Source organism: Peromyscus eremicus, chromosome 6 (genome assembly GCF_949786415.1).
Source record: "Peromyscus eremicus chromosome 6, PerEre_H2_v1, whole genome shotgun sequence".
NCBI classification, from domain to species: Eukaryota; Metazoa; Chordata; class Mammalia; order Rodentia; family Cricetidae; genus Peromyscus; species Peromyscus eremicus.
This window is the reverse complement of record NC_081421.1, coordinates 103,734,762-103,760,888: the sequence shown is the minus strand read 5'-3', so window position 1 is coordinate 103,760,888 and position 26,127 is coordinate 103,734,762. Positions and strand designations below refer to the sequence as shown.

The following is a 26,127-nucleotide window of genomic DNA, read 5'->3' as shown; positions in this document are numbered from 1 at the left end:
AAAGGAAAACATTTAATTGGGGCTGGCTTACAGTTTCAGAGGTTTAGTCCATTGTCATGGGGAGAAGCATGGGCATTCAGGCAGACATCGTACATCTTGATCCACAGGCAGCAGAAGGAGATTGTCACACTAGGCCTAGCTTGCCTCAAAGACCTCAAAGCTTGCCTCCACAGTGGCACACTTTTTCTAACCAGGCCATACCTACTCCAACCAAGGCTACACCTCCTAATAGTGCTATTGCCTATGGGCCAAGCATTTAAACAGAGGAGTCTCTGTGGGCCATTTCTATTCAAACCACCACAGTGGCATTTCCCGCCAGCTGGTGGTGGTGCACACCTTTAATCCCAGCACTCAGAAGCAGAGGCAGGTGGATCACTGAGTTTGAGGCCAGCTTGGGTCTACAGAGTGAGTTTCAGGACAGCCAGGGCTACACAGAGAAACTTTGTCTCAGAAAAAAAAAGGCCATTTCCTAGAATCTTGACTGACATTTCAGTTTTTCTAATTTAAAAGTAAAGAACCATTCTAATTATTTACTTCTGTTGTTATTCTTTGTAGCCTAATCCTGTCATTCCTAGCTTATGTCCCACGTTGTAATAAATAACTTTCTAAAATTTTTTTAGTATTCCTTAAGACATTTTTAATAAAATGCTATCTTTAACTTAAAAATGTAAGTCATAACGTTATGTATAAGAGAAAAAGAATTTCTAAGTTATCGTGATAATACATATCACTATTACAATGAAAACTATCAGGGTATTACAAGTCCTAGCACAAGTGGTGAATCATGTGTTATGTGATTAACACGCATAAAATTTCCAGTGTGATGTTAACTAATTCCAGGCAGGTATTTAGTCTGCCTTTGCTCAAGCATCTCATGCCAGATGTAGGTTTTGCTTTTGTATTTGATTTACTCTAAGAATAAAGAGTATGGGTTAGGGTGATATTTGGAGGTAGCCCATATGCTTAGGGCCTTGGGTTTGATCCCAGCACAGAAGAAAAAGATGAATGAGTCCTTACATCAAGCCCTCAATGATTAAGAGAGCACAATGTACATTTTGTGTTACTTGAGTCCTAAAAATTCCAGATGTAATAAAAATGCTTTAGAATACATTATATTTGTATATGTAGTAGCTAGGGTCCAGGCTAAAATAACTGTTTACATGGTTTATACTCATAAATATACAATTGCATTCTAGAAAGTCTGGCTGAATATCTCAAATGCTTAGCTCCTGCCTAATAAATTCCAGAAATAGCTTCCATTGTTGCAACAACCCAAAATAATCCCACCCAGGGGATAGTTCCACTTCTGCTAAGAATTATTACTTGGTGTCATATTTTTCATTAGGTCTTAGACCTAATAAGCATCCTTATAGAAGATAGTGAAATGATTTTTCTGGGGACTGGGGAGATGTCATATTTGGTACATTGTTTGCTGCTCAAGTATGAGAATTTGAGTTCTGTCCCTAAAACCCCTGTCAGAAATCTAGGTGCAGGAGCCATTTCCTATAATCCTAGTGCTGGAGGGACAGAAGGATCCCTGGGGCCTGCTGGCTGGCCAACCAATCTAGCTGAATTGACAAGCTCCAGGTTCAGTGAAAGACCCTGTCCGAAAAAAACAAGGAAGAGAATAAGTGAGGAATATATTCCCTTGCATCTCTGGATTCCACATGCATATTTATGGTGCATGCACACTTGCAGACACATAAGACAACACACACACACACACACACACACACAAACACAAAGGTAACTTTTTCTGTCCTACTCTTTTATTTTATAGATTTTTTTTTCTCTCTCAAACTGACTGTGGATCAGATATATGCATGGGGGAGAAAGTACACTAAATATATAGATTGAGTTCCTTGTTTTTGATCTGTAAATCACTATTTACGTTATTTTTTTATTTATTTATTTTTTTTTTTGGTTTTTCGAGACAGGGTTTCTCTGTGTAGCTTTGTGCCTTTCCTGGGACTCACTTGGTAGCCCAGGCTGGCCTCGAACTCACAGAGATCCGCCTGGCTCTGCCTCCCGAGTGCTGGGATTAAAGGCGTGCGCCACCACCGCCCGGCTTATTTACGTTATTTATATTCTGTGGGAGTCTTACACCCAATATCCCGATGACTACTAAGAAATTGTTAATAATATTAATAAATAGTAAACTGTCATAGAGTAATAATAAACTGGCCAAATATTTGTTCCTATTGTTATCACAACTATAATTATACTTATTATGCTCTTTTCAAATAAAACATTTGAAAATACTTTTTAACTGAATTTTCTTGATTCTAGTTTTGCAGGCGACTCTGAGAGAAGAAAAGAAACTTCGAGTTGAAAATGCTAAACTGAAGAAAGAAATAGAAGAACTGAAGCAAGAGCTGATTCAGGCAGAAATCCAAAATGGAGGTGAGTGCAGACATGCTAAGAGGCTTGATTTACGAGGATTATGTGATTTATTCTTTTAAGTTTCCTTCTTATCCTCATGTCACTCCCACTGTCCATTTTCTCTCCTCTCCAGGAAAAAAGCATGTAGACCTAGAAAAGGTGGTTGGTCTCATCTGAGGTCAGAGAGGGTGGTAAAGCTGGTATTCAAAACCCATGCTTTTCATGTGCTGTGTACTTGATTTGACCAGCACTGTCATTGCTGTTGAATACCTACTAAAGAAGTAGCCACAGTAATTAATTACATTTACCGAACTTTTTCATGAGCATTTGTGTTAAGTTACATACTTTTTATATACTTAGAAAACATCTGTCACCAGCTGTGCTCAGTGTGTACCCCCAGGACTCAGAGGCTAGAGCAGGATGATTACTATAAATTTGAGACCATCCTGGGCCATATGATTTCCAGCCCAGCCTGGGCTTCAGATAAATCCTATCTCAAAAAGTAAAAGAAAAAAAATTGATCTCAAAATATCTTTATTTTATAAGCCAAGACAATGAAACTTAGAGATACAAAGTTACTTGCCTAAAAAAAAAAAAAAAAAAAAAAAAATCAAAGAACTTGTGTTACTCATGCCATCAAATAATTATCAGTTTGGTTCCAAATTATAAATAAAGTTAAAATTTTATTGACCTGTTTTAAAAGCTTATTCCATTTTCTTATGTGTGTGTGTGTGTTGGATTTGAGGGGTTAGGGGACATTCTCTGTATGCATGTTTGCATGTGTGGGGCACATTTTTTCACATGCATGTGGAGGCCTGAGGTTGATGTTGGGAATGACTTTTGAAGGCTTTTCTACTTTATTCTTTCAGCAGGATCTCTCATCACACTAAGCTTGCTGATGTGGCTAGTCTCACTGGGCGGCTTGCTCTGGTGATCTTCTCTCTCTGCCTCCCTAGTCTGGAAGTGCAAGCAGTCTACCATGCGCCAGCATTTGGCATTTATGTGGGTTCTGGGAATCTGAACTTCTGTCCTCATAATTGCCTGGCAAACCCTTTAACCACAAAGCCATCTCATCAGACCAGTGAAGCTTTGCCCTGTTGTTGGCTTCTTTGGACATGCTGTCAACCTGAGATTTGGAATGTTGTTTGAATTTTTCCTTTAGCTAAATGAAATAAGGGAAAAATTAGTGACATATACTGTCTTAGGGTTCTGTTGCTATGAAGAGACACCATGACCATGGCAGCTCTTATAAAGGAAAACATTTAATTGGGGCTGGTTTACAGTTCAGAGGTTCAGTCCATTGTCATCATAGTGGGGAGCATGGTGGCATACAGGCAGACTAGGTGCTGGAGAAGGAGCTGAGAGTCCTACATCCAGATCTACAGGCAGCAGAAGGAGACTTTATGTCACTCTGGGTGTAACTTGAGCTTAAGAGACCTCAAAGCCACCCCCACAGTGACATACTTCAATAAGGCCCTCCTAATAGTGCCACTCTCTATGAGCCAAGCATTCAAACATTTGAGTCCATGGGGACCATTCCTATTCAAACCACTGCAGGGCCTACCCTTAAGTGTATGTAGTTAATATGCCCAGTGAAACTCCACTGGAGAAAACAATTTTTTTACAGCTGGCAGCTATATATTATATACCAGTGGAAAATTTGAGACTGGTAGATATTTTTTCTAGTAGATTAGGAATGCAGCTGAAGAATTAAGAATACAGCTACAGAATTAAACATAAGGTTTTTATCAGTAAAACTGCTTTTCGTTTCTCTCAATGCTAAAAAGTTATTCTAACTCACTTTTTAGCCCCTTGTGAGATACATTTTTCCATGTTTTCTGGTGATATGTATTTTATTTTTAATATGTTAAAGAATTGCTAAAGTACAATATAAATAGTTGTCTTTTTTTCAGAGAGAGATTGCAGAGGCTGGAAGATGTCTGATGCATAATGCTAGAGTTAAGGGTAGTAGTGAGCTGCCTATAATGGGAATAAGGAACAGAACTCCAGTCCTCCAAAGGCCACAAGTGCTCTTAACTGTTGAGCTGTCTCTCTAGCCCTGTTTATACACAGTTGCCTTTTTTTTTTTAAACATAGGAATATATAGACAGATAATGTTGTATCTCTATTCACTGCCAATGGGCCAGATTTATCATTTCGTAAGATAATGACATGGAATAAAACAGAATCTACGCTGGGCGGTGGTGGCGCACGCCTTTAATCCTAGCACTCGGGAGGCAGAGCCAGGCGGATCTCTGTGAGTTCGAGGCCAGCCTGGGCTACCAAGTGAGTTCTAGGAGAGGCGCAAAGCTACACAGAGAAACCCTGTCTCGAAAAACCAAAAAAAAAAAAAAAAAAGAAAACAGAATCTACTTAGGAAATTTAGGAGAATCTCAGGAGAATCTTTGAATAGTATTTAATACATAGTATGTTCATGATTTATGTTAGGTATTGATGTTATCTACACCCTTCTTTAGTTACTTAATGAATAAATGGAAATGAAAAATTTTGTAATTGTTAAAGTATACTTAATTTTTCATACCCTTTCTATAGCCTCAAATAATGGATACTTGATAGCCATATGTATTAGATTTTTCTCTTAAAAAGGGTTTACATTTAGGATTTACAAACTTATTGTTCCACTTTGTTTATGAGTTTAACATGAGTGACACTCTTCATTTTCTATGTGTCAGTGAAGCAAATTCCAGTCCCATCTGATACTCCACTGCAAGCTAACTCTGCAGTTTCTGAAAATGTGAAGCTCTCTACATCGGTGTCGACCACCTCTTCGAGTATAAAAGAGCAGATTAAACGAGAGGGAGGAGAAGAAAAGAAGGTAAAAGAGAAAACTGAAAAGAAAGGTACTTTTCATTATTAGTCTTGTTTGACCTTTGACTGTTTAATCAGACAATATTAATATTTATGATGCTAATAATGGTATCAAAATGGAAGTCCAAACTTTTAGGAGCTAAGATAAAATTAAGAACAGTCTGTCATTAGGATATAGAAATTGAATCCTGAAGAATATGTGAAAGCTGATGACACTGACAAGGTAAAAGTGAGTTATGTTATGCAGAGGGATCACCATAAATAAAAATATGAAAAGATAAGATGTATGACTAAACTTGGATGTGTAGTTGGAGCATTGTTCCAAAGAAGTCAGAGGTCAAAGTTGGCTTACAGTCATCTAGGCAAAATGGACAGTGACATCCAGTGAAAGCAGAACATCTGAACTGAGGCATGGGGATGTTAAGGAACTGATAAAATACAACATGGCAAAGAAGTCTCACAGTCTGCTTAGGCAGCCACACTGAAATACTGCAGTCAGCCCTACCTGTCCCTTTCCTTCAGTCTTCATATGTAATTAACTAGCGAATTCTTTAGTTCCTGTCACCAAGTGCTCTTGATTTGTGAGATGCTACATTGTTCAAGTTCTTAAGGTTCCTTCTTTCACCCTACCCTGTTACTGAAGCAGCTTTTCTAGTAAACATATAACTTCATTAGATTTGTCTGTAAATCTGCTTTTATAATCCATTTTTATATGTGCCTCCAATTATACTTACACTCATTTACAATTTTTTGGAAAATACAGAACGTTTAAGGGCTTTATGAACTGACATAAAACATTTTAGCATCCAATACCTGCCATTTCCTTTTGTAAATATCAGACCTTGTAGGGCCAGTGAAAGCCAGTCAGCCCAGAGACACACAATAATCCTGTGGTTTGATCTTAAGATTTTGTTTAACCATTATTCTGTTCTCTAAGTGTTAATCTGTTGCTACAACTAATCAACTTCTAGTCAGTTTAGGCAACAGTCGTAGAGGACAAGAGCATAAAACTCAACTGGACTGTGTTCAGAACACTTCTGTCCAGTGAATCTTTCTGTGATGGCAGTCATGTGCTACATTGTTCAGTAGGGTAGCCAAATTCTAAATATGGCTATTGAGCATTAAAATAAAATATGTGGATATATACATTGTTATAGTGTACAGTGCAGTATAATGAATTGTGTATAATTTATCATACAAAGACAACATGATTTGGATGATTTTCTAATAATATCTTCATTTTTATTGTAAAAATCTTTGCTAATCTGTAATGGAAAAGGTGAGATTAAAAACTACCCATATTTAAACTAGTTCTGTCTCTTGTGAACTGCCTCTATAAATGTGAAATCCTTTCACCAGATCCTCCTTTCCTGTCCATGCAGGTTTATTTTTCATGCCTCTGAATTCCTTGTCTATCTAATGTTAATGCATGCTTGTTATACAGTAGTACCCCTTTATCCAAGGGTTAGCTTAGAAATTTGGTACCATAAGAGATTAACAGTGGTGATGATGATAATCATAAAATAGAAGGATCAAAATAATGTGCTGATTTGTTTGTTTTTTGTTTTTAGAGAAATAGCTAAAGTTGTGTGGGTTTTATGACTTCAGTATCCTTTGTGATAAAAAATGAATGATCTTTTTTTTTTTCTGAACTTTTCAGCACTGGTACCAGAGACTTCTCTTGGTGTTTTCTGTTTGTCTGTCTGATTTCTGATGCTTACATATTCTCAATCCTTAGGGGAGAAAAAAGAGAAGAAGCAGCAGTCAGCAGCAGCAAGTGCTGACTCTAAGCCAGTAGATGTTTCACGTCTGGATCTTCGAATTGGTTGTATCATTACTGCCAAAAAGCATCCCGATGCCGATTCATTGTATGTAGAAGAAGTAGATGTGGGAGAAGCAGCCCCAAGAACAGTCGTCAGTGGACTGGTGAATCATGTTCCTCTAGAACAGGTGATCTGTCCCATTAAAATGACTACCACTTACGTGTGTCATCTCAAGTGATCTACTCATATGTATTGCTTTAAATGATTAGTATGTGAATTTCAAAATGATTAGTTGGAAGTGAGAGCAGTGGCTCAGGGATATTAGGAGCACTTACTGATCTTGGAGAGGACCAGAGTTGGATTTCCAGCACTCACATGACAGTTCACAGTCTGTAACTCCATTTCTAGGCTATCCTACACCCTCCTCTGACTTTCACACCCACCAGGTACTCATCATGCACATACATACATGCAGCAAAACACTCATAAAAATAAATAAATATAAAAAAAGATGAATTCAGGTAAATTTCAAAAAAAGGTATATGAAACCACCCCAGACTTAAAGGCCTGAAAGATAAAATAAATTCAGTAGGACAGAAAGAAAGCATCATTTTCCCCCTTGTGTGTTCTTGTGTTAGTGTATGTGAGTACGATCTTGTATGTTCCTTAGAATGAGTGTGGATGTCAGAGGACTATCTTGGTGTGAGCCCTTGCCTTCCACCTTTTTTGAGATAGACTCTCTTGTTTGCCACTGCGTGCATATGGAAGGACGATGCCAAAACATTTTAGTTATCTTTCATAGTGTTTAAAATAATTACGTGGAATTTGCTGTGAAAATATGGATATCTTAATTATTAGAACTAGGAGCTGAGTTTTTCCAGCATTCACTGCTTTCTTGAGGCAGAATTGACAACAATTCTTAGCATCTACTCTACAAAGCAGTTACTCAGTGTATAGCTTTAGCCTTGGTGTAGTTGAGGTGGAGGGTCAGAGCTGAGTGCAAGGTCAGCTGTAGCTGGGTCATTGACTTTAGTTGTAATGCTGGCCTAAATAATGTGCATACTTGTTGTAATTTGATCCTGTGACAACTCCTGAGTTCCATGTTTTTTGGCTGTTTTTTCAAAGAAATGGAGGACCAACTTTATACATTTCCAATTGGTTGTGGCTGAAATTTTACATTGACCTGGTTTGCTCAGTTATTATTTAAATAAATAGTTAATTGAAGAAGTTCCACTGGTCTGGAAAGATGGCCTGATGGTTAGGAACACTGGCTGTTTTTGCAGAGGACCTAGGTTCTGTTCTCAGTGCCCCCATGAAGACTCATGACATCTACAACTCCAGTTCCAAGGGATGTGACACCCCTCCTCTGGCCTCCACAGATACCAGGCACAGAAGTGCTTGTAGGCAAAACACTTATATATACATTTGGAAAAAACCAGAATACCCATATATATTTGAAAAAAGGTTTCTGCTGTTGTGCTCATGACTTGCCAGTTTGAGTGATTTTCTTTTCATGTTTATGCAAGATATCAGACTTCATAGCTAAAAATATTTTATATACATAGAGACAAAGTTACATCCACAAAGGTAGCACATTTGACAAGTAGAGCATCGGTGTACCTGGAGTATTCTAAATGTGGTTATTCTAAATCTCTACATATCTTTAGTCATTTCTTTTCTTCTGCACAGATGCAAAATCGGATGGTGATTTTACTTTGTAATCTGAAGCCTGCAAAAATGCGAGGAGTGCTGTCTCAAGCAATGGTGATGTGTGCTAGTTCACCGGAGAAAGTGGAAATTCTGGCCCCTCCCAGTGGGTCTGTTCCTGGAGACAGAGTTACTTTTGATGCTTTCCCTGGTAAGTAGTAATAATTATTTAAATAGTTTGGGAATCAGTTTCTACAGTGATGTTTATAAAGCTTAGAGGTTTATATGTGTCCTATGTGTGTATCAGAGGTTTTTCCTGAAATTTGCTTAAAATAGAGTGAGCATAACATAACTATCTTGCTGTCCATAAAGTCACACATGTACATGAAATACTACAGAGTATTTTCTCTTATAATGTAGCCTAGAATAATTTCAAAATGATTAATCTTCCTACAGTAGATATAACCATTTCTAAGTGGTGATTTTTTGCCATATGTTAAGCAAGTTCAAAGGATTTGCTGTCATTAGTTTGAAGAATTTGTATTGTCGACATCATCTGTTTTTTGGTACCTCTTAACAAAAATGGAAAAGAAGGTTAGGAAAAGTCTGTCTAGGAGAAGGACATAGCATAAAAATGAGAATAGATTTCTCTGTAAGATACAGTTTAAGACACTTGAAATAGGTTTTCTTTTCTTACATTTTAGTGTATGTGTGCACACATATGCAAGTGCAAGTATATATGCACACATAACATAGGTGTGAACATGGACTACAAAGAACTATTGGTAATCAATTCTCCTTCCACCATGTGACTCCTGAGAATCGAGCTCAGGTTGCTAAGTGTGCATTTTACCTGATGAGCCATCAAGACAGCCCAAGGTTTATTTTTACTCTTGTTTCCAACTAGCCTTGTAACCTATTGACTAGTGCATTATTGAGAGACATTTTTGGTAAAGCAGAAAATTAACACTGTAATCAAGACTTTTTCAGTTGTCAGGGTCCAGTGTTCATAATGTAAAAGGTTTTTGTTTTGCATTTTTGTGGTATGAAAATTTTCAAAGGATAAGCATACCGAGATACTCAGGTTTGGTTCTAGACCATACCATAGGATGAATATCTGTCTCCATGAACCTTTCGGTTTTCCAGTGTGTATAAAAGTTATGTTTTGGGGCCAGGATTTTATGTTGTGGTTGCACAGTATTTTGATCCCAGCACTTGGGAGGCAGAGACAGCAAATCTCTGAGTTCAAGGCCAGCCTGATCTACAGAGTAAGTTTCAGGCCAGCCAAGGCTGTATAGTGAGACATTACAGTTTGTAGATCTAAGGAGAACACAATTGCACTTTGTGGTTAGCTTTCCTCTGATGCTATGGTGTCATTACCATCATCTGATCTGAAAGGAGAGAGATCCCTCTTTGACTCCAGTCATTTTTTTCAGTTACACTTTCATTGTATGTTCTTCTAGAGGTGTCTCATTCATTGAACTATTCTTGTATTTCAGAAACATGTGTTATATATGTAGACAGAGTTTTACTTTAGTTTTGTTTTCTCTTAAATTTTTTAGTCACTGAAGAGCTAAAAAAGGACAGACACCAGAGCCAAAAAATTTCCTCCATTTTGTTATTTTTATGCATATGAAATATGTATGGAGAGAGAGAACAGAGAATAAAGAATTTACAGTAATAAGATAGTCTGCTTCCCTATCAGTAAGTAGAAGAGTTCTTTGGTCTGTTACTTATCTTTAAACTGAGACCAGAGATACTTCACTCCTTATTTGCCTTCTGTTGATTATAAAACATACATTGTCACTTATTGCAAATAGAGGGATTAGGAGTGGTATCTGCTTATTCCAGGGCCATTTGTTTCTTTCGTAAGCCATGGTGTGCTGTATCAGAAGGCCTGGTGCTGTCCCAGGAGTAGGCGGCTCTGGTGTGGTATTCTGTCTGTGCCTGCTGCTGGTGTGACTGCAGTTTATCTTCTCTCTCTTTCAGTTTCTCCATGTGTCATATCAGAACCAAGATTTTGGTATATATTTCAGGCAACAGCATGTGCTCCTAGTGTTTAGAAAGTGCTCCTCCTGTGTTGTTACTGCTCCTCATAGATTGCCCCTGCCACATGGAAAAGTCCAACACATCTGCATGGGCTCCTGTCTTCCCAGATTTTCTTTACATGGTGAAATGAATAGCTTACAATTTTTTTTTGAGTAATTTGGGGCTGGGGATTTAGCCTAAATGATAGCATGCTTGCCTAGCAGTCATAAAGCCTTGGGTTTAATCCCCAGCACTTCAGTAATAACACTAATGATGATAATTTGGGAAACGAATTATTAACCTATATTATCTGCAGAAATACTTCAAGTATGTGTTTAGTACTCCTAAGGAAATTACAGTAACCATTTTATTTTACCAATCAAGAGTGTACACTGCAGTGTGAAAATAAGGTGAAATGTAAGGATTCTGGTTGAAGCTTAGGATCAAGTGCTGTCTGAACGCTCGAGAAGCCTGCGTATCCAGAGCGTCTGAGAGTGTCTGGGTGTTGCTTATGGAACGTCCTGCTTTCTCTCTGAACAGGAGAGCCTGACAAGGAGCTGAACCCTAAGAAGAAGATCTGGGAGCAGATCCAGCCTGACCTGCACACTAATGCTGAGTGTGTGGCCACATACAAAGGGGTTCCCTTTGAGGTGAAGGGGAAGGGAATTTGCAGGGCCCAAACCATGGCCAATAGTGGAATTAAATAAGTGCTCTGTTTCTGAAAGACATTGGTGACACCACACCTTAATAACAATAAAGAGGAGTATATTTGTCATTTACCCATAAAATATGAGTTGCTCATTTTTTGTGAACTGTTTTTATTCAAATCTTGCTTTAAGTCTGTTTTCTCAGATATTTTGTCACAGCAGCAGAAAACTTACTACCCAGAACTAGGATCATACTATGATTATGTCTGACCGTGTGGTTTAACTGGTTTGTCCAAGCGTTTAAAAGATGTGGTTATAGCACTTAGAGAAAGCCTAAAATGAAGACGGGAGAAGAAAGAAAGGTGCTTCTGCTGGGACTCAGATGGCCATACTCAGAGCGCAGGCGGTGAAGACTGCTAACCAGGCTCAGACAGGAGCAAGGGTTTTGTCCGTGTAGGCCATTCCTCGTATATTACACAAAGAATTTATTTTCATTCTGTTCGGGCCCTGAGGCTCTGTGTGAAGCTGAGATTAAAGGTGACAGACTGATACAGAGAAATGTTGAGGTCAGCACGGCATTCTGGATGCAGCCTGGGGAAAGCTGGCTGTGTTTGGCTAGATTTACAGCAAAAACCATAACAAAGCTCAACTGCTCAAAGTAGGAGGATTGGAGTAATCGTCAGGTTGACCAGAAAAGAAATTTGGGGGCATGGAAGGTGTGGTTACTGAAGAGATTCAGGCCATTTAAGGATGCTGAGAAGTGGGGAAGGTTCCGTGAGGGCATGCTGGAGCCGCTCAGACCCCACCCACTGCAGCTGGGGGATGGAAAGCAGTAACTCTTAGAAGGCAGTTGGAGAGGAGAGCCTCCAGGTGCCTTGCTGTGCAGACGACCTAGGCCAGCAGTTCTCAACCGGTGGGCCATGACCCCTTTGGGTCAAATATCAGATTTTTTTACATTATGATTCATAACAGTAGCAAAATCACAGTTATGAAGTGGCAATGGAATATAGTTGGGGGTCACCACAACATGAGGGACTGTATTAAAAGGTCACAGCGTTAGAAAGGTTGAGAACCATTGGTCTAGGCAGTTGTTTCCCCCAGAATTTTTTACCTTCTTGAGCTATCAAAGTACTTTGAGGCCATTGCAGCCATGCAAGAGGTCCCAGCAGATCTTGGCATTGTCCCTTTGATGCTGAATTTGCAGACGTCCAGAATGCAAGGATTGTGGGACCACAGAGGCTTCCACAGTGTGGGGGTATTGTGTTCCCTAAAATATTGTGCACTCTAATAAACTTATCTGGGGTCAGAGAACAGAACAGCCACAATATTAAACATAGAGGTTAGGCAGTGGTAGCACACACCTTTAATCCTATCACTTAGGAGGCAGAGATCCAACTGGATCTCTGTGAGTTTATAGCCACACTGGAAACAGCCAGGCATGGTGACTCACACCTTTAATCCCAGGAAGTGAGCCTCTAACCCCAGGAAGTGATGACAGGAAGCAGAAAGGTATATAAGGTGTGAGGACCAGGAAAGAGGGGTTAAGCTTTTAGGCTTTTGAGCAGCAGTTCAGCTGAGATAATTCTGGATGAGGACTGAGAGGCTTCCAGTCTGAGGAATCAGGATCAGCTGAGGAATTGGCGAGGTGAGGAAGCTGTGGCTTGTTCTGCTTCTCTGATCTTCCAGCATTCACCCCAATACCTGGCTCCAGGTTTGTTTTTATTAATAAGACCTTCTAACAATTCCTGCGACACCACAGTGATTCTGAAAGAAGGCTTGTGAGAAGAGGTACCGTGTAGCACTAAGAGGTCAGTGAAGTGAAATAGGTGATAGAGACCCCAGGATGTTAGAGGTGACAAAATTGTGGAATGTCCCCTGAGGAAGCATGTTGGCTGCAGCTGGAGAGGCCACAGAGTAGAAGGTGCTCAAGCACACTGGCATTTACACCATACCATCATCCGTACCTTTGAGGAGCAGAACTGGTGGGCTGTGAGTCCCTCAGGAATTAAGATGTCCACATGAGATTTGCCTTTCGAATGCGCTCAGTTTATTCACACAAACACTTCTTATAAGTATCATGCTATTACAAAGATTACAGTAGTCTCATGTAAACAGACATCTCACCAACTGAGGGTGGGCAGGAAATACTGCAGGCCTCTACTGGGGACTCTGGTGAGGCCCATGTCTGCTGTGGCAGGCTGGGAGGATGGCACTGACAGCCAGGCTCGTGTGAACTCAGCAACCGACTGAAAGGTCGAGGGAGCCAAAGCCACACAGTGGCCAGTCTCTAGTCCCATTGCTGACAGTGTCAGCAGAGGCTTGAGATGCCATGTCTCAGGAGCTCCTGGGGCCACCCTTAAGTTCCAGTTTTTGTATCATTCTGGTAAGGTGATCAGCGCACATGGCTTAGGGGATTTATTTTGTCACTGCAATTGAAAGTTGGCTCATGCATGCAGTTTCTTTTATTTTCATGCTTTTTTAAAAGGAGTTATCATTTTCTAAAATGATGTGTGTATGTCTGTGTCTGAGCATGTGTACTCAGCTTCAAGTGACCATGGAGACCAGAGTGTCAGATTCCCTGGAGCTGGACATAAAGGAGGTTAGGAGCTGTCTGACAGGTGTTGGGAACTGTACTTTGCAAGCGCCTTATGAACTCTTAACCATCTCCCTAGTCCTGCATATTCTTTTAATGTTTCTTTTGATTAAACTGTAAAGAAGTATAGTGAAAAAACAAAACAACAAAATACCCTTAAAACCTGATTGTTCGCCGGGCGGTGGTGGCGCATGCCTTTAATCCCAGCACTCGGGAGGCAGAGCCAGGCGGATCTCTGTGAGTTCGAGGCCAGCCTGGGCTACAGAGTGAGTTCCAGGAAAGGCGCAAAGCTGCACAGAAACCCTGTCTCGAAAAACCAAAAAAAAAAAAAAAAAAAAAAAAAAAAAAAACAAAAACCTGATTGTTCATCTAAGGACATGTGAACCTCCCGTAATGTAGTATTTAGTATATTCTAGAGAGATAATATTAAACACTTCTTGTGAGTAATAGTTAACCAATCAGTATTTTTTCTTTTGATGTGGGATTTGTCCTGGTTGGGATTTTTTGGGTTCTTTTTGTTTGTTTTGGATTTTGCCAACTTGACACAAGCTAGAGTTATCTGGAAAGAGGAACCTCAATTGAGAAAATGCTTCCATCTAATTACCTGTAGGCAATGCTGTAGGGCATTTTCTTGATTAGTGATTGATGGGGGAGGGCCCAGCCCTTTATGGATGGGGACATCTCTGGGCAGTTGTATTAGCCAGGGTCTCTAGTGGAACAGAATTGGTAGAATTAATATGCATAGATTAAAAGGGGACTTATTAGAGTGGATTACAGCCTGTGGTCTGGCTAGCCCAAGGGTGCCTGTCTCCTTATGGAAGGACCAAGAATCTGAGACTTGTTCAGTCTATGTTGGAATCCTGGGGAATTACATTCTAATACCAGTGAAGTAGTGGCTCAGCAGTAGGATAGATGAACTTGAGCATGAGGGCAAGCCCGCAAAAAGCAAAAGCTTTCTTCTCCCATGACCTTTTATGTGGTCTTCCCAGGTGCATTGCGCTGTAGTTAATTTTAGATGACAACCAAGACTAGCCGGGATTGTGGGTTATGTAAGAATCGAGCTGAGTGAGCCATAAGAAGCAAGACAGTGAGCAGCATTCTTCCATGGTTTTTGCTTCAGTTCCTGCCGTGAGTATCTATAAACCAAACAAATCCTTTCTTCCCCAGGTTGCCTCTGTTTTGTTAATAAGAGGCAAACAATGGAATTGACACCAGCATCTGGGCTATTGCTGTGATGCTAGGGTTGGGGAGCTGGCAAACAATTGAGTCCTCAGAGTTTAATGAGCCATTGTGGGAACTTGGAAGATGAAGCTGAGTGCACTGTAAATGGTGACCTGGCTTGTGAAGGTTCAAAGGGAAGCAAAGACAATCAACTGTTTTGTATTGAGAATCTGTGGCTCTGGTCAACTGGAGTTGAAGAAATCAGCTGTGATTAACAAGAGACCAGAACTACCGAAGGAAAACCTATACTTTACTGGGACAATCAGTGCTGGTCAGCTAGAGCTAGGAAATTGGTGATTAAGACAAGATAAACATCATTGAAGTGAAATTTTCTAGGGATGTTTCCTTGAGGTTACCACTCAGAAGATGTGGTCCATAGGGGCTTATGGCTACTAGCTAGTAGCTGAATTTGGTAATGTGTAAGAATCACCCAGGTGGTACTGGTTTTGAAGGCGTGAGAGAGTCAGGGAGAACAGCTGAGACTTGGCACTGTGTGGCCTAAAACGTGGTCAATGGAGGCTGCTGGTGAGGGTGCGGCTTCCTTCACAGTGGAGATCCCAGCTTATTAGAAATGCTAGGACTGCAACAACTACCAAGGACAGCAGCAGTTATGGCATGAAGCCAACCCTCGCCCTCAGACAAGCGGGGTGTGCTCAGATGGAGGAACTGGAGAAGGACAGCTCCCAGGTCATCTGGAGCCCAGGGGAGCATAAGTGGGTAGGAGATGGCAGGCCCTGAACTTTCTACACTGCTGAATTTTGGTTTTACTTTGATTTGGTTGTGCCTGTGCTCTGGTTCTTCCCTCTTGGAGTAAGAAAGTATGTGTCTTAATATTGATTTTCTTCAGGAGCCCACAGTTGCGACAGTTTGGACTTTTAAAGAGATAATTAGATATTTTATAGAAACTGAACTTTTTGACATGTTTGAATTTTTAAAAATGTGTGGGAATCTTAAGGTTATTTATGTTTATATTGTGATATTGATTTAATATGATATGTTGAGGATAAACAAGAAAGGAAGGGTATAGTGTTTTGAGTGAGAATGGTCCCATAGGTTCATATATTTGAATGTTTGGGTCCCAGTTAGTGGAATTGTTTGGGAAGGGTTAGGAGATGTGGCCTTGTTAGAAGAGGTTTGTCACTGAGGGTGGGTTTTGATGTTTCAAAAGTCCATGCCAGGCCCAGTGTCTCTCTCTACCTACTGCTAGCAGACCAATATGTAAAGCTCTCAGCTACTGCTCCAGAACCATAGCTGTCAGCTCCCCAATAATGGCCATGGACTACCCTCTGAAGCTGTAAGCAAGCCCCCAATTAAATAAATGCCTTCCTTTACAAGTTGCCTTGGTCGTGGTGTCCCTTCACAGCAATAGAAGAGTAACTAAGACAGAAGTTGGTACCTGGAGTTGGGCTTCTCTGTGACAGGCCTGACCATGCTGTTGTCTGGAGAACTTTGGGACTTTGGACTAGAAAAGCCATTGAAAGCTTTAAGTGGGACTTAATGGGTCATCTTTTGGGTAAGCTAGCCCAGCTCAAAAAATTTCAGAGGGGAACAATATTAATATTAGCAACTGGGCTACAGACCATTCTTGTGATATTTGGACAAAGAATGTGGCTGCATGTTGCCCCTGTCCTAAAAATGTGCCTGGAGTTAAATTGAAATGATTTGTATTAAGGTTATTGATAGAGGAGATTACAAGACAGCCTAGTATTGACTGTCAATGGTTATTAGATCTTAGATCTACAATGCGAAGGAGCAAGCAGGACAAATGGAAATGGTAAGCATACAGTGTAGAAGAAAAGGAACACCAGGAGATGTAATGTTGGAGCCAAGTCCTGTGCTCAAGGGAATAAAAGATTTAAAGAAAGGCCTGTTTCAAAAGGAATAAAAAGAGTGGTGCCCTCAGGGCAAGAACCCACCCAATTAAACTTTGAATTTATGAAGCAGAATTAAAGGAAAACTTAAGCAGCAAAGGAAACCATCAACAACAGAAAGTTTATGCGAATATAATTCAAGGAATGGGCCTGGTCCCACCCCCAGCAAGCAGAAGTTGGCAGCTTTGGCTGGCCATGTGGTTCTGGCTGTAGAGTTAAGAAAGATATAGGAAAAGAGTTATGGAATCTTCCTCCAAGATTACAGAAAGCTACCAAGGCCAGAAGGGTGGCAGGGGAGTGGAGGCCTGGAGAGGCCGTTGCATGAAGCTGTGAAGGTGAAACCTGGTTTGCTTTGGAGAATCCAAAGTGTTGGAGATGCCAGTGCCATGGGATACCTGACAAGGAGAGCTGCTAATGTGGTGTGGAGCAGCCCAAAAGAGAGAAGTATATTGCAATCAGCAAAGTCGAATTTGGAGTTTTCTCTGCTGAGTTATAGTCTTGTTTTGGTCCAGTATTTCCTCATGTTTCTGTTTCCTTTGTTTTGTGATGGTAATGTGTATTCTGTGGCATTGTATGTTGGAAGTATGTGATCTGCTTTTTGCTTTGCTTTTACATGGGGTTATAGTTAAGAGATTGTCTTGAGTCTCAGAAGAGACTCTTAGCTTTTAAACTGTCTTAAGATGTGATAGACTCTGGGGACTTTTGAAGTTGGACCGAATGCATTTTGCATTATCATACGACGACAAGCCTGTGGGGGGCAGGGAATGGAATGTGGTAGCTTGAATGAGAATGATCCCCATAGACTCATTATTTGAATGCTCAGTGGAATTGTTTGAGAAGGGTTAGGAGGTATGGTCTTATTGGAGGAGGTGTGTCCTTGTTGGAGGGGATGGGCTTTGAGGATTTAAAAGCCTATGCCAGGCTCAGGCTCAATCTCTCAGTCTCTCAGTCTCAGTCTCTCAGTCTCTCTCTCTCTCTCTGTCTCTGTCTCTCTCTCTCTCTCTCTCTCTCTCTCTCTCTCTCTCTCTCTCTCTCTCTCTCTCTCAGCCCCCCACCCTCTCTCTCTCTCCCTCCCTCCCTCCCTCTCCCTCTCTCTCCTTCCCTTCTTCCCTCCCTCCCTACTGATCAGGATATAAAGCTCCAGCACCATGCCTGTCTGTTTTCTGCCATGATGATCATAGACTGACTCTTTGAAACTACAAGGATGTGTACAAACTATAAGGATGCCTTCCTTTGTAAGTTGCCTTGGTCACAGTGTCTCTTGCATGGTGTCATAGCAATAGAACAGTAACTAAGACAAAGGGTTATGGTTTAATAGTAATGGATTGCTATGTCAACTTGACAAATGGTAAGTTGGCCTGTTTGTTTTTATGTCAATTTATCACAAGTTATAGTTATCTGGGAAGAGGAACCTCAATTGAGAAAATGTGTCTGTCTGATTGCCTGTAGGCAAACCTGTAGGGCATTTCTCTATTAATGATTGATGTAGAACATCTCAACCAGGAGGAGAAAGCCAGCCGGCAACATTCTTCTGTGGTCTCTGCTTCAGTTACAACCCCCAGGTTCTTGTGAGCCTGCCCCAAGGAATGTTCAGCTATCTTTCTCCTAGACCTGTGTGTCTCATCGACCTTTTCTCATAGTTTTCTCTCAGTTGTGCGATGACTGCCACATGCTTGATAGGAGAAAACATTAAGTTTTCTCTCCCCAGTTTGGTCAAACTTGATCATTTCTGTTTACCAATTTGTTTTGGAATATTCTGTTTTCTAATTTCTTTTGGAAAGTAAAGGAGTGGGTTATGACCCTAAGTGACTGGTAGCAGAGTCACTAAGTTCAAGATAGATGGATGTATGGATAGATAGATGACTTTTAAATTGGAACAGCTCCTTTGGGGTATGCCCAATCATAGCTGATACGTAGGTGGTAACCCTAAGTTTTTCAACAGTGAGAAGAGAAATCTCTGTGTAGAGCTGCATGCTCAGATACCAGCTCACTGGAACAGGGTGGAACAGCTTGCTCACACTTGTTTCTCATACTGTAGAGTTGTGAATTTTCTTCTGAGTAAGTCTTGGCAGTGATGATTTGTAGGAGTTAACTCCAAAAGTATTTGGAAGAAAAACCTGGAACAATGAAATAATTACTGATTTGAAAGCAAGCCATCTGGATTTTCAGAGTGTGAGTTAATTAGGAATATTGTATTTTTCACGGTAATGTATTCCCTTGTTTGTATTTTCTTCTTTCATCCCTAGCTTCTACTCCCCCTCTTCCTGACACACTCTATTCCCAGTTCTCTAGATCTCATGTGAAGTGTTATTTTTTGCCTTCATCATCATCATTTACTATCTGGTGAGCTATTGTCCTTAGCAACAAGAGCAAAACAAGCCTGAGGCTTGGTAATCACGAGGAAAATGAATAATCCTCTTTCATGAGGGGTGACTATTCTTGCTCTCCCTTGCTATACAATGCCCACAGAATTTTCCAAATATCAGTTAATGTTTGCTCATCTGCCTTCGGGGCCTTTCTGGCAAGGCTACTCTGGACAAAGTGTAACATTTGTTTTTGTAAATTGCCTCATTAGAATATTATACATCCCCATAGAGAAATGCTTTTGATATATACATCCCCTTAAGATTTTAGCCCTAAGATTATATATTTGGCTGATACTAGTTCATTAAAAACCCTCTCAGATTTTCACACCTGGGAAATTTGGAAAGAGCAGAGAAGAGTCATCCAAAATCAACATCACAACTGAATTTCTCTCTTATAAGACTGATGAAAATGCAAACTAAAAATCACTTTCAATAAGTTCACAAAAGAATAATTGTGGTTGAAATAACTTCTTTCTATAATCTTCATTTGTTATAGGAAAAGATAACATTTTCCCCAAAAAAGCACATATTAAAAACAAAAGCATTCAAAGCTTGTGAAAGGAAACTTGTTTTTCAAATAAATTTGGAAGTAGCGATCCTGTTATCAGTGCCTGGCTGACCTACTACCAGCTGCCTGTTGAAACAAACCCGGGAGGGGACAATTGCTAGAGGAGATACTTTTATTCAAGTACAGATTTGAGAAAATACCTCAAAGAAAAGGAATCCCCGTTTTTAAAGGGGGAGGTGGTCCAGGGAGTATTTATGCTGCCATAGATGGGAAATTCCTGCTTAATGGTCTCTGTTCTCCAGTGAAAGTTCCGTGAAAGGCAGAGATGGACTGACTCTTCTCCCCAGTGTCCCAGGATGTACATCCTGTATCCCTATTAATATACTAAAAGGTACAGGAAGGCTGTTCCATCTAAGTGAGAGCACCAAGTGTGAAGGGTTAGTGTGAGTAATGGTGACAGACACATCTTCTAGGGCTTTGTTTACTTCCTGTATCTATCTCAGATAAGGAAAACTATTGCTTCCTAATAAGGCCCCTCCTTTATAAATTTATTTTCATTTTTCCTTTAATTTTTAGTTTGTTCTCACAGTAATGCATGAAAATTTTAGCCTTATGTGAAAACAAAATATGATATATCTAAAAGCTAGTAGACTAGTAAAAGGAAGCAGCTCTTTAAGATGAAAGGCAGGGTATCCATAAACATACTGTGGGGGCTGGAGAGATAGCTCAGCAGTGAAGAGCACTTGGTGGCTCTTCCAGAGGTCCTGTGTTCATTTCCTAGCACCTACATGGTGGCTCACAACCTTCTGTAACTCCAGTCCCAGAGGACCCAACAACCTTTTCTGGCCTCTGAGGGCACTGCATGTATGTTGTGCACAAACATACTTGCAAGCAAATCATCCATACACATAAAATAGAAATAACATCTCAAAACAAAAAATAAAATTTTTTTTTAAAAAGACAGTGTAAAGTAAAGTTTCTGAAGAGAACCTCATCTTCCATCAAACCTTCTGCAAGGCTGATCAACTGGTTAGAACTTGAATGATGAGAAGAGGTCGGAATATTGCAAGTCCAGAGCCAAGTTGGGTCACCTTTAACCCACTTCAGAACCATTTACTTTCCTCCTCAGTACCAGGCTTAACATCTTTGTGGCCAGTAGGGAAATCCTTTGGAATGTAGGAACAGATTCCTAGTTTGCAACCAACCCAGTGGGCTAAGGTCGTCAGATAGCATCTGAGGCCCACAGAAGAATTTTCCCTGCTTTGCTGTAACCTCCTACCTGTGGCCGCCACTATCTTATTTGAAAATGCCCTGATTTGTGACTTCCTTTGTTCTGTTACCAAAAATATGCCATCAAACCCTTATCACCTTGGAATGTGGCATTTGATTTGGGGTCTGAGATCTGTTCCTGGGCCATAATCACTTGTAGCAGGCTTTATAATTGAAAATCTCTAAGGGATGCTCTTTGAGGTGGGAGTTGTGAATTTTCTTGCATCTAGAATAGCTTAAAAAAAGGAAAAAGGTAAAAACAGGAATCAAGTCAGAAATTATTCATTGAGTTTTTGTATCTAGAAAAATTAACACAGTAAGCTTTAGAGCTGGTAGGTTTGGGGAGTAATCACTAAGGTCCCCAAAAGGTCACACACTAATCAGGCTCTGACCCCAGCTTCTTAAAAGCACCAAACACACTATCCTATTATCTTCATTGTTTAAAGAACTTTCCAGTCTGAAATTCAGCAGAAATTTGTTGCTATCTAGAGGAGGTTAGTGTCCAGATTGGACATCTGAGAACACGAGGGAAGACTGCAAATAACAGACGCTTAAAAAAAAAAAAAAAAAAAAAAAGGCGTCAGGACACCCAAGGACAGCCATCAGGATACCATTTATTTTGCCTAGAGCTAATCCACATGGGTCTCTTGTGAGTTGCAAATATTTCCAGAAATGGTTAAGTTTGTGGTAAATATATGAACTATCCCAGAAAGAGTTGCACAACTCAACCTCAGGTCAAGCACAGCAGCAGGAGTTCACTTTAGTGACTCATGAGAGTCAACTACGCTATTCCTGTGGATACATTCATTCCCTCCATTCCTTATGCTGATTATTTTGAAGACCCAGGACTGCTGTTACCTAGTAGTGCATGCAAGGATATGCTTGAAATTAATACTGAATTTGCAGGAATGCAGGGTATGCTGGAGGAACCACTAGAGACATTGAGGAAGACGAAGACAAGGGGGGAGCATGGTAAAAATTAGAGTTTCTAGTATTGAGAAGGAGTCAAGAGTGGAGGGAAAGGGGAAGAGTCAATCAAAACAAGTTTTATTTGAAAATGCCTAATGGAATTTAGTATTGTGCATCCTGATAAATAATTTAAAAAAAGATAATGATAATCTATCAGGGATAACGTGATATAAAATGGCCCTTGAGACAAAAGGGACAGTCCACAAGAAGAAGTCCTGAGTTAGTTGCCTCTGCAGAATCCAGTTATATGGGGAAAGGAAATTCCTAAGCTGTCTACTGTGAGAGGATGGTAGGAGAGAAAAGAATGGGGAGAAGATGAAGGCATCCTGCAGGTGTTGGTTCCACAGGGGTGGAGTCACCCTTAGTTGAAGGTATGACTATTAGGGTATTTCTTGGTTGAACAAATAGTTGTTACTTTGCTATCAAACAATGGTAGGAAATATGTACCTGATTCCTGTTACTCATATGAATTTCAGTAGAATTTCTTTTTTTCTTTTTTTTTTTTTTTTTTTTTTTTTTGGTTTTTTGAGACAGGGTTTCTCTGTGTAGCTTTGCGCCTTTTCCTGGAACTCACTTGGTAGCCCAGGCTGGCCTCGAACTCACAGAGATCCGCCTGGCTCTGCCTCCCGAGTGCTGGGATTAAAGGCGTGCGCCACCACCGCCCGGCTCAGTAGAATTTCTTAAACATCACAGATATAGTAACATTATCAAATTAGCAAAATTAGAGGAAACTGGGAAAATACAAGAAATAACAGTATCATAAAACAAATAATAAGGGCAAAATGAGGAGAAACATCCTGTGTGCTTTATGAAAGGGGATGATTTAGTAATGGAATATTTTTTGATAAAATACTTGTACACCCAAAGTACAAAATAATTTTAGGGAAGTGTTAGAAAAAACAATCTGATAATATCAGGAAATCTTGTAAAAAAGGAAAATAACACAGAAAACTTGAACTTCTAGATATCAAGGAATGTAGCAAATCACAGATTTTGAGAAATCTCTTGTGCTTCTCATCTAGTGCAATATGACAATATTATAAATTATTACACATTTCCCTTTTGTTCTTTATTAAAGCTGCTATGTGTCACACATACATGAAATGCAGCCCATCACTTTCACCCCACACCTCCCACTACTCCTTTCAATCCCCTCTTCCCACAAATATCATTTTGTTTCATTGTTTTGATTTTTCCCTTGATAGGATTGGACTAAGGGCCTTGTGCTGGACGAGAACTACACTACGAGATTACATTCCCAATTTGTCTGTGATGTATTTAAAATCGACTAGAGAAATGCAAAATTCCCAACCTTTAAAAATGACTGATAATTTAAGAGGTCAAATGCTTATTATCCTGATTTTATCATTACATATTATATAACACGCATTGAATTCCAACAATACACTATAAAGATGTACAAATGTATCAATTAAGCATCCATTATAATTAAGTCATTCTGGTTGCTTATAATATAATAAAGACAGCAATATAATCAAATAATGGGAGAGAATCAAGGCTAAATCTCTGACACTATCTTTAGCTGTCTACCTAAAAAGTAGGAAGTTAATGACTTATTTAATAAATACCATCTGTGCTAGAATTCAAATAATAGCATAAAATTAGCCTTTTGAGAACTGCATTTGGAGAAAACCCATCAATTACATTCCTGTTTAAAATAGAAATTACTACAGGCTATCACAGTAAGAAAAATTAAAAAAAAACATGAATTAACTTTATGAAAACAGCTTGTAAATTAGTGACTTTCTGGGAAGATTCATATATGATCACATATGAAGGTGATATGATTCTGCTTTGGTGATAGACTTGGTGATAGACTTGGCTCTTGATAACTAGAATTACTCTCTTTTCATTATCACTGCTGTATTAAAACCACCTTGAAGATCTCTCTCAAGTGGCCCAATCATCCTGATACTTTACAGCAAATGGCTCAAGATTCACCTCCTTCCATAGTCAACATGCATTTATAGTCAGCTACGATAACTACTAGGGATTTGCTGAAGAGCTTGCTCTGAGTTTTCCTTAATATTTCTATACCTAAATAGGGCCAGCAGGTCTCCCTAAAGCAGAAAGGAAAACTAACACCGAGTCTATCACATACCTATTCATGTAATCGTTGCAGCAACTAAGAGAGGAAATATACCCTGGCAATGTAGTACAATTTTCTGTCTCTTGTATCAAGTAAGCAATGAGGTTAATTTCTTGAAAATGAAGAAAATTCATTCATTTTTAACATGTATTCAAATATAGTGAGGGGCATTGTTTAAATCTGGTTTTGTCTTGGAATGTCTTGTTCACTCCATTTATGGTGATTGAAAGTTTTTCTGGGTATATTAGTCTAGGCTGGCATCCATGGTCTCTTAGTGTCTGCCTTATATCTGTCCATGACCTTTTCATAACAAACAATCCAATTAAAAAATGGGCGATAGAGATAAACAGAATTCTCAAAGGAAGAATTTCAAATGGCCAAAAGACATTTAAGGAATTGCTCAGCATCCTTATTATCAAAGAGATGCAAATCAAAACAACTCTGAGATACCATCTTACACCTGTCAGAATGGCTAAGATCAAAAGCACTGCGGACAGCTTATGTTGGAGAGGATGTGGAGCAAGGGGAAGACTCCTCCACTGTTGGTGGGAGTGCAAACTGGTAGAGCCACTCTGAAAATCAGTATGGTGGTTTCTCAGAAAATTGGGAATCAATCTACCTCAAGACCTAGCTATACCACTCTTGGGCATATACCCAAGGAATACTCAATCGTACCACAAGGACACATGCTCAACTATGTTTATAGCAGCATTATTCATAATAGCCAGAACCTGGAAACAACCTAGATGCCCCTCAACTGAAGAATGGATTGAGAAAATATGGTACATATACACAATGGAGTACTACACAGCAGAGAAAAACAATGACATCATGAAATTTACAGGCAAATGGATGGAACTAGAAAATACCATCCTGAGTGAGGTAACCTAGACTCAGAAGGACAAACATGATATGTAGATGAATTTCTAAACAGTCTTATTAAATAAGAAACACAGAGCCAAATACAGAGGTACAAGCTGTAGAGACCATAGCAATAGCTGCCAACTAACCTTAGCTTACAACTTTGCTGTAGCTTCCCAAGAGAGAGCTTCTTCCTATCTAACCTGAGGCTTTATTGCCGTCCTGTTTCGCCTTCTCATTGGCTCTAAGCACAGCCACATCACTTCCTTGTCACTGCCGGTCTATACAGACCTCCAGGTCTCTATAGTTGGTACGGGGATTAAAGGCATGTGTCGCCACGCTTGGCTGTGTCCTTGACCACATAGAGACTCTGCCTGCCATGTGATCAGATTAAGGGTGTGTGCTACCACCTCCTGACTTCTGTTTATGGCTATGACCTCTGATCTCCAGGCAAACTTTATTTATTAACATACAAATAAAATATCACATTTTAGCATAAATAAAATATCACCACATTGGTATGTACCCACTCATAAGTGGATACTAGATATAAAGCAAAGGGTAATCAGTCAACAATCCACAACTCTAGAGAAGCTAACTAACAGGGAAGACCCAAAGAGGATGCATGGACTACCCTGGGAAGGGGAAATAGATGAGATCTCCATGAGTGAACTGGAGATGAAGGGTGGGCAATGGAGGGTAGGGGATAGGGAATGAGAGCATAAGGGAATGGGATGGTTGAACTGGAACAGGGAGAGAGGGGGAATGCAATGAGAGATACTATGATAGAGAGAGACATCATGGGGATAGAGAAAAGCCCGGTGCTAGAGAAGTTGCCAGGAATCCCCAAGGATGACCCCAGACTGGGCTACTAGCAATAGTGGAGAGGGTGTCTGGACTGAACTGGCTTGCCCCAGAGATCAGACTGATGAATACCTTAACTGTCATTACAGAGCTTTTCTCCAATGACTGATGGAAGCAGATGCAGAGATCCACAGCCAATCACTAGACAGCTCCAGGAGTCCAGTCAAAGAGAGAGAAGAGGTATTCTATGAGCAAGTGC

General features: G+C 40.0%; 1 protein-coding gene across 8 annotated transcripts in view; it reads left to right on the top strand.

Moving 5' to 3' along the window:
• The window catches only part of Aimp1 (aminoacyl tRNA synthetase complex interacting multifunctional protein 1), a 52,088-nt gene that overhangs the window by 12,473 nt on the left and 13,488 nt on the right, over positions 1 to 26,127 (top strand). For 7 of the 8 annotated variants that reach the window (XM_059266260.1, XM_059266262.1, XM_059266261.1 and 4 more), the window contains 5 exons: positions 2,290 to 2,403; positions 5,076 to 5,243; positions 6,950 to 7,161; positions 8,664 to 8,832; positions 11,190 to 11,426. In XM_059266260.1, the coding sequence (XP_059122243.1) occupies positions 2,290 to 2,403; positions 5,076 to 5,243; positions 6,950 to 7,161; positions 8,664 to 8,832; positions 11,190 to 11,356 (830 nt within the window). In that variant the 3' untranslated portion in view covers positions 11,357 to 11,426. Of the gene's footprint in view, positions 1 to 2,289; positions 2,404 to 5,075; positions 5,244 to 6,949; positions 7,162 to 8,663; positions 8,833 to 11,189; positions 11,427 to 26,127 lie in introns of those variants that run through there. The other variant, XM_059266265.1, reaches the window with a different exon arrangement.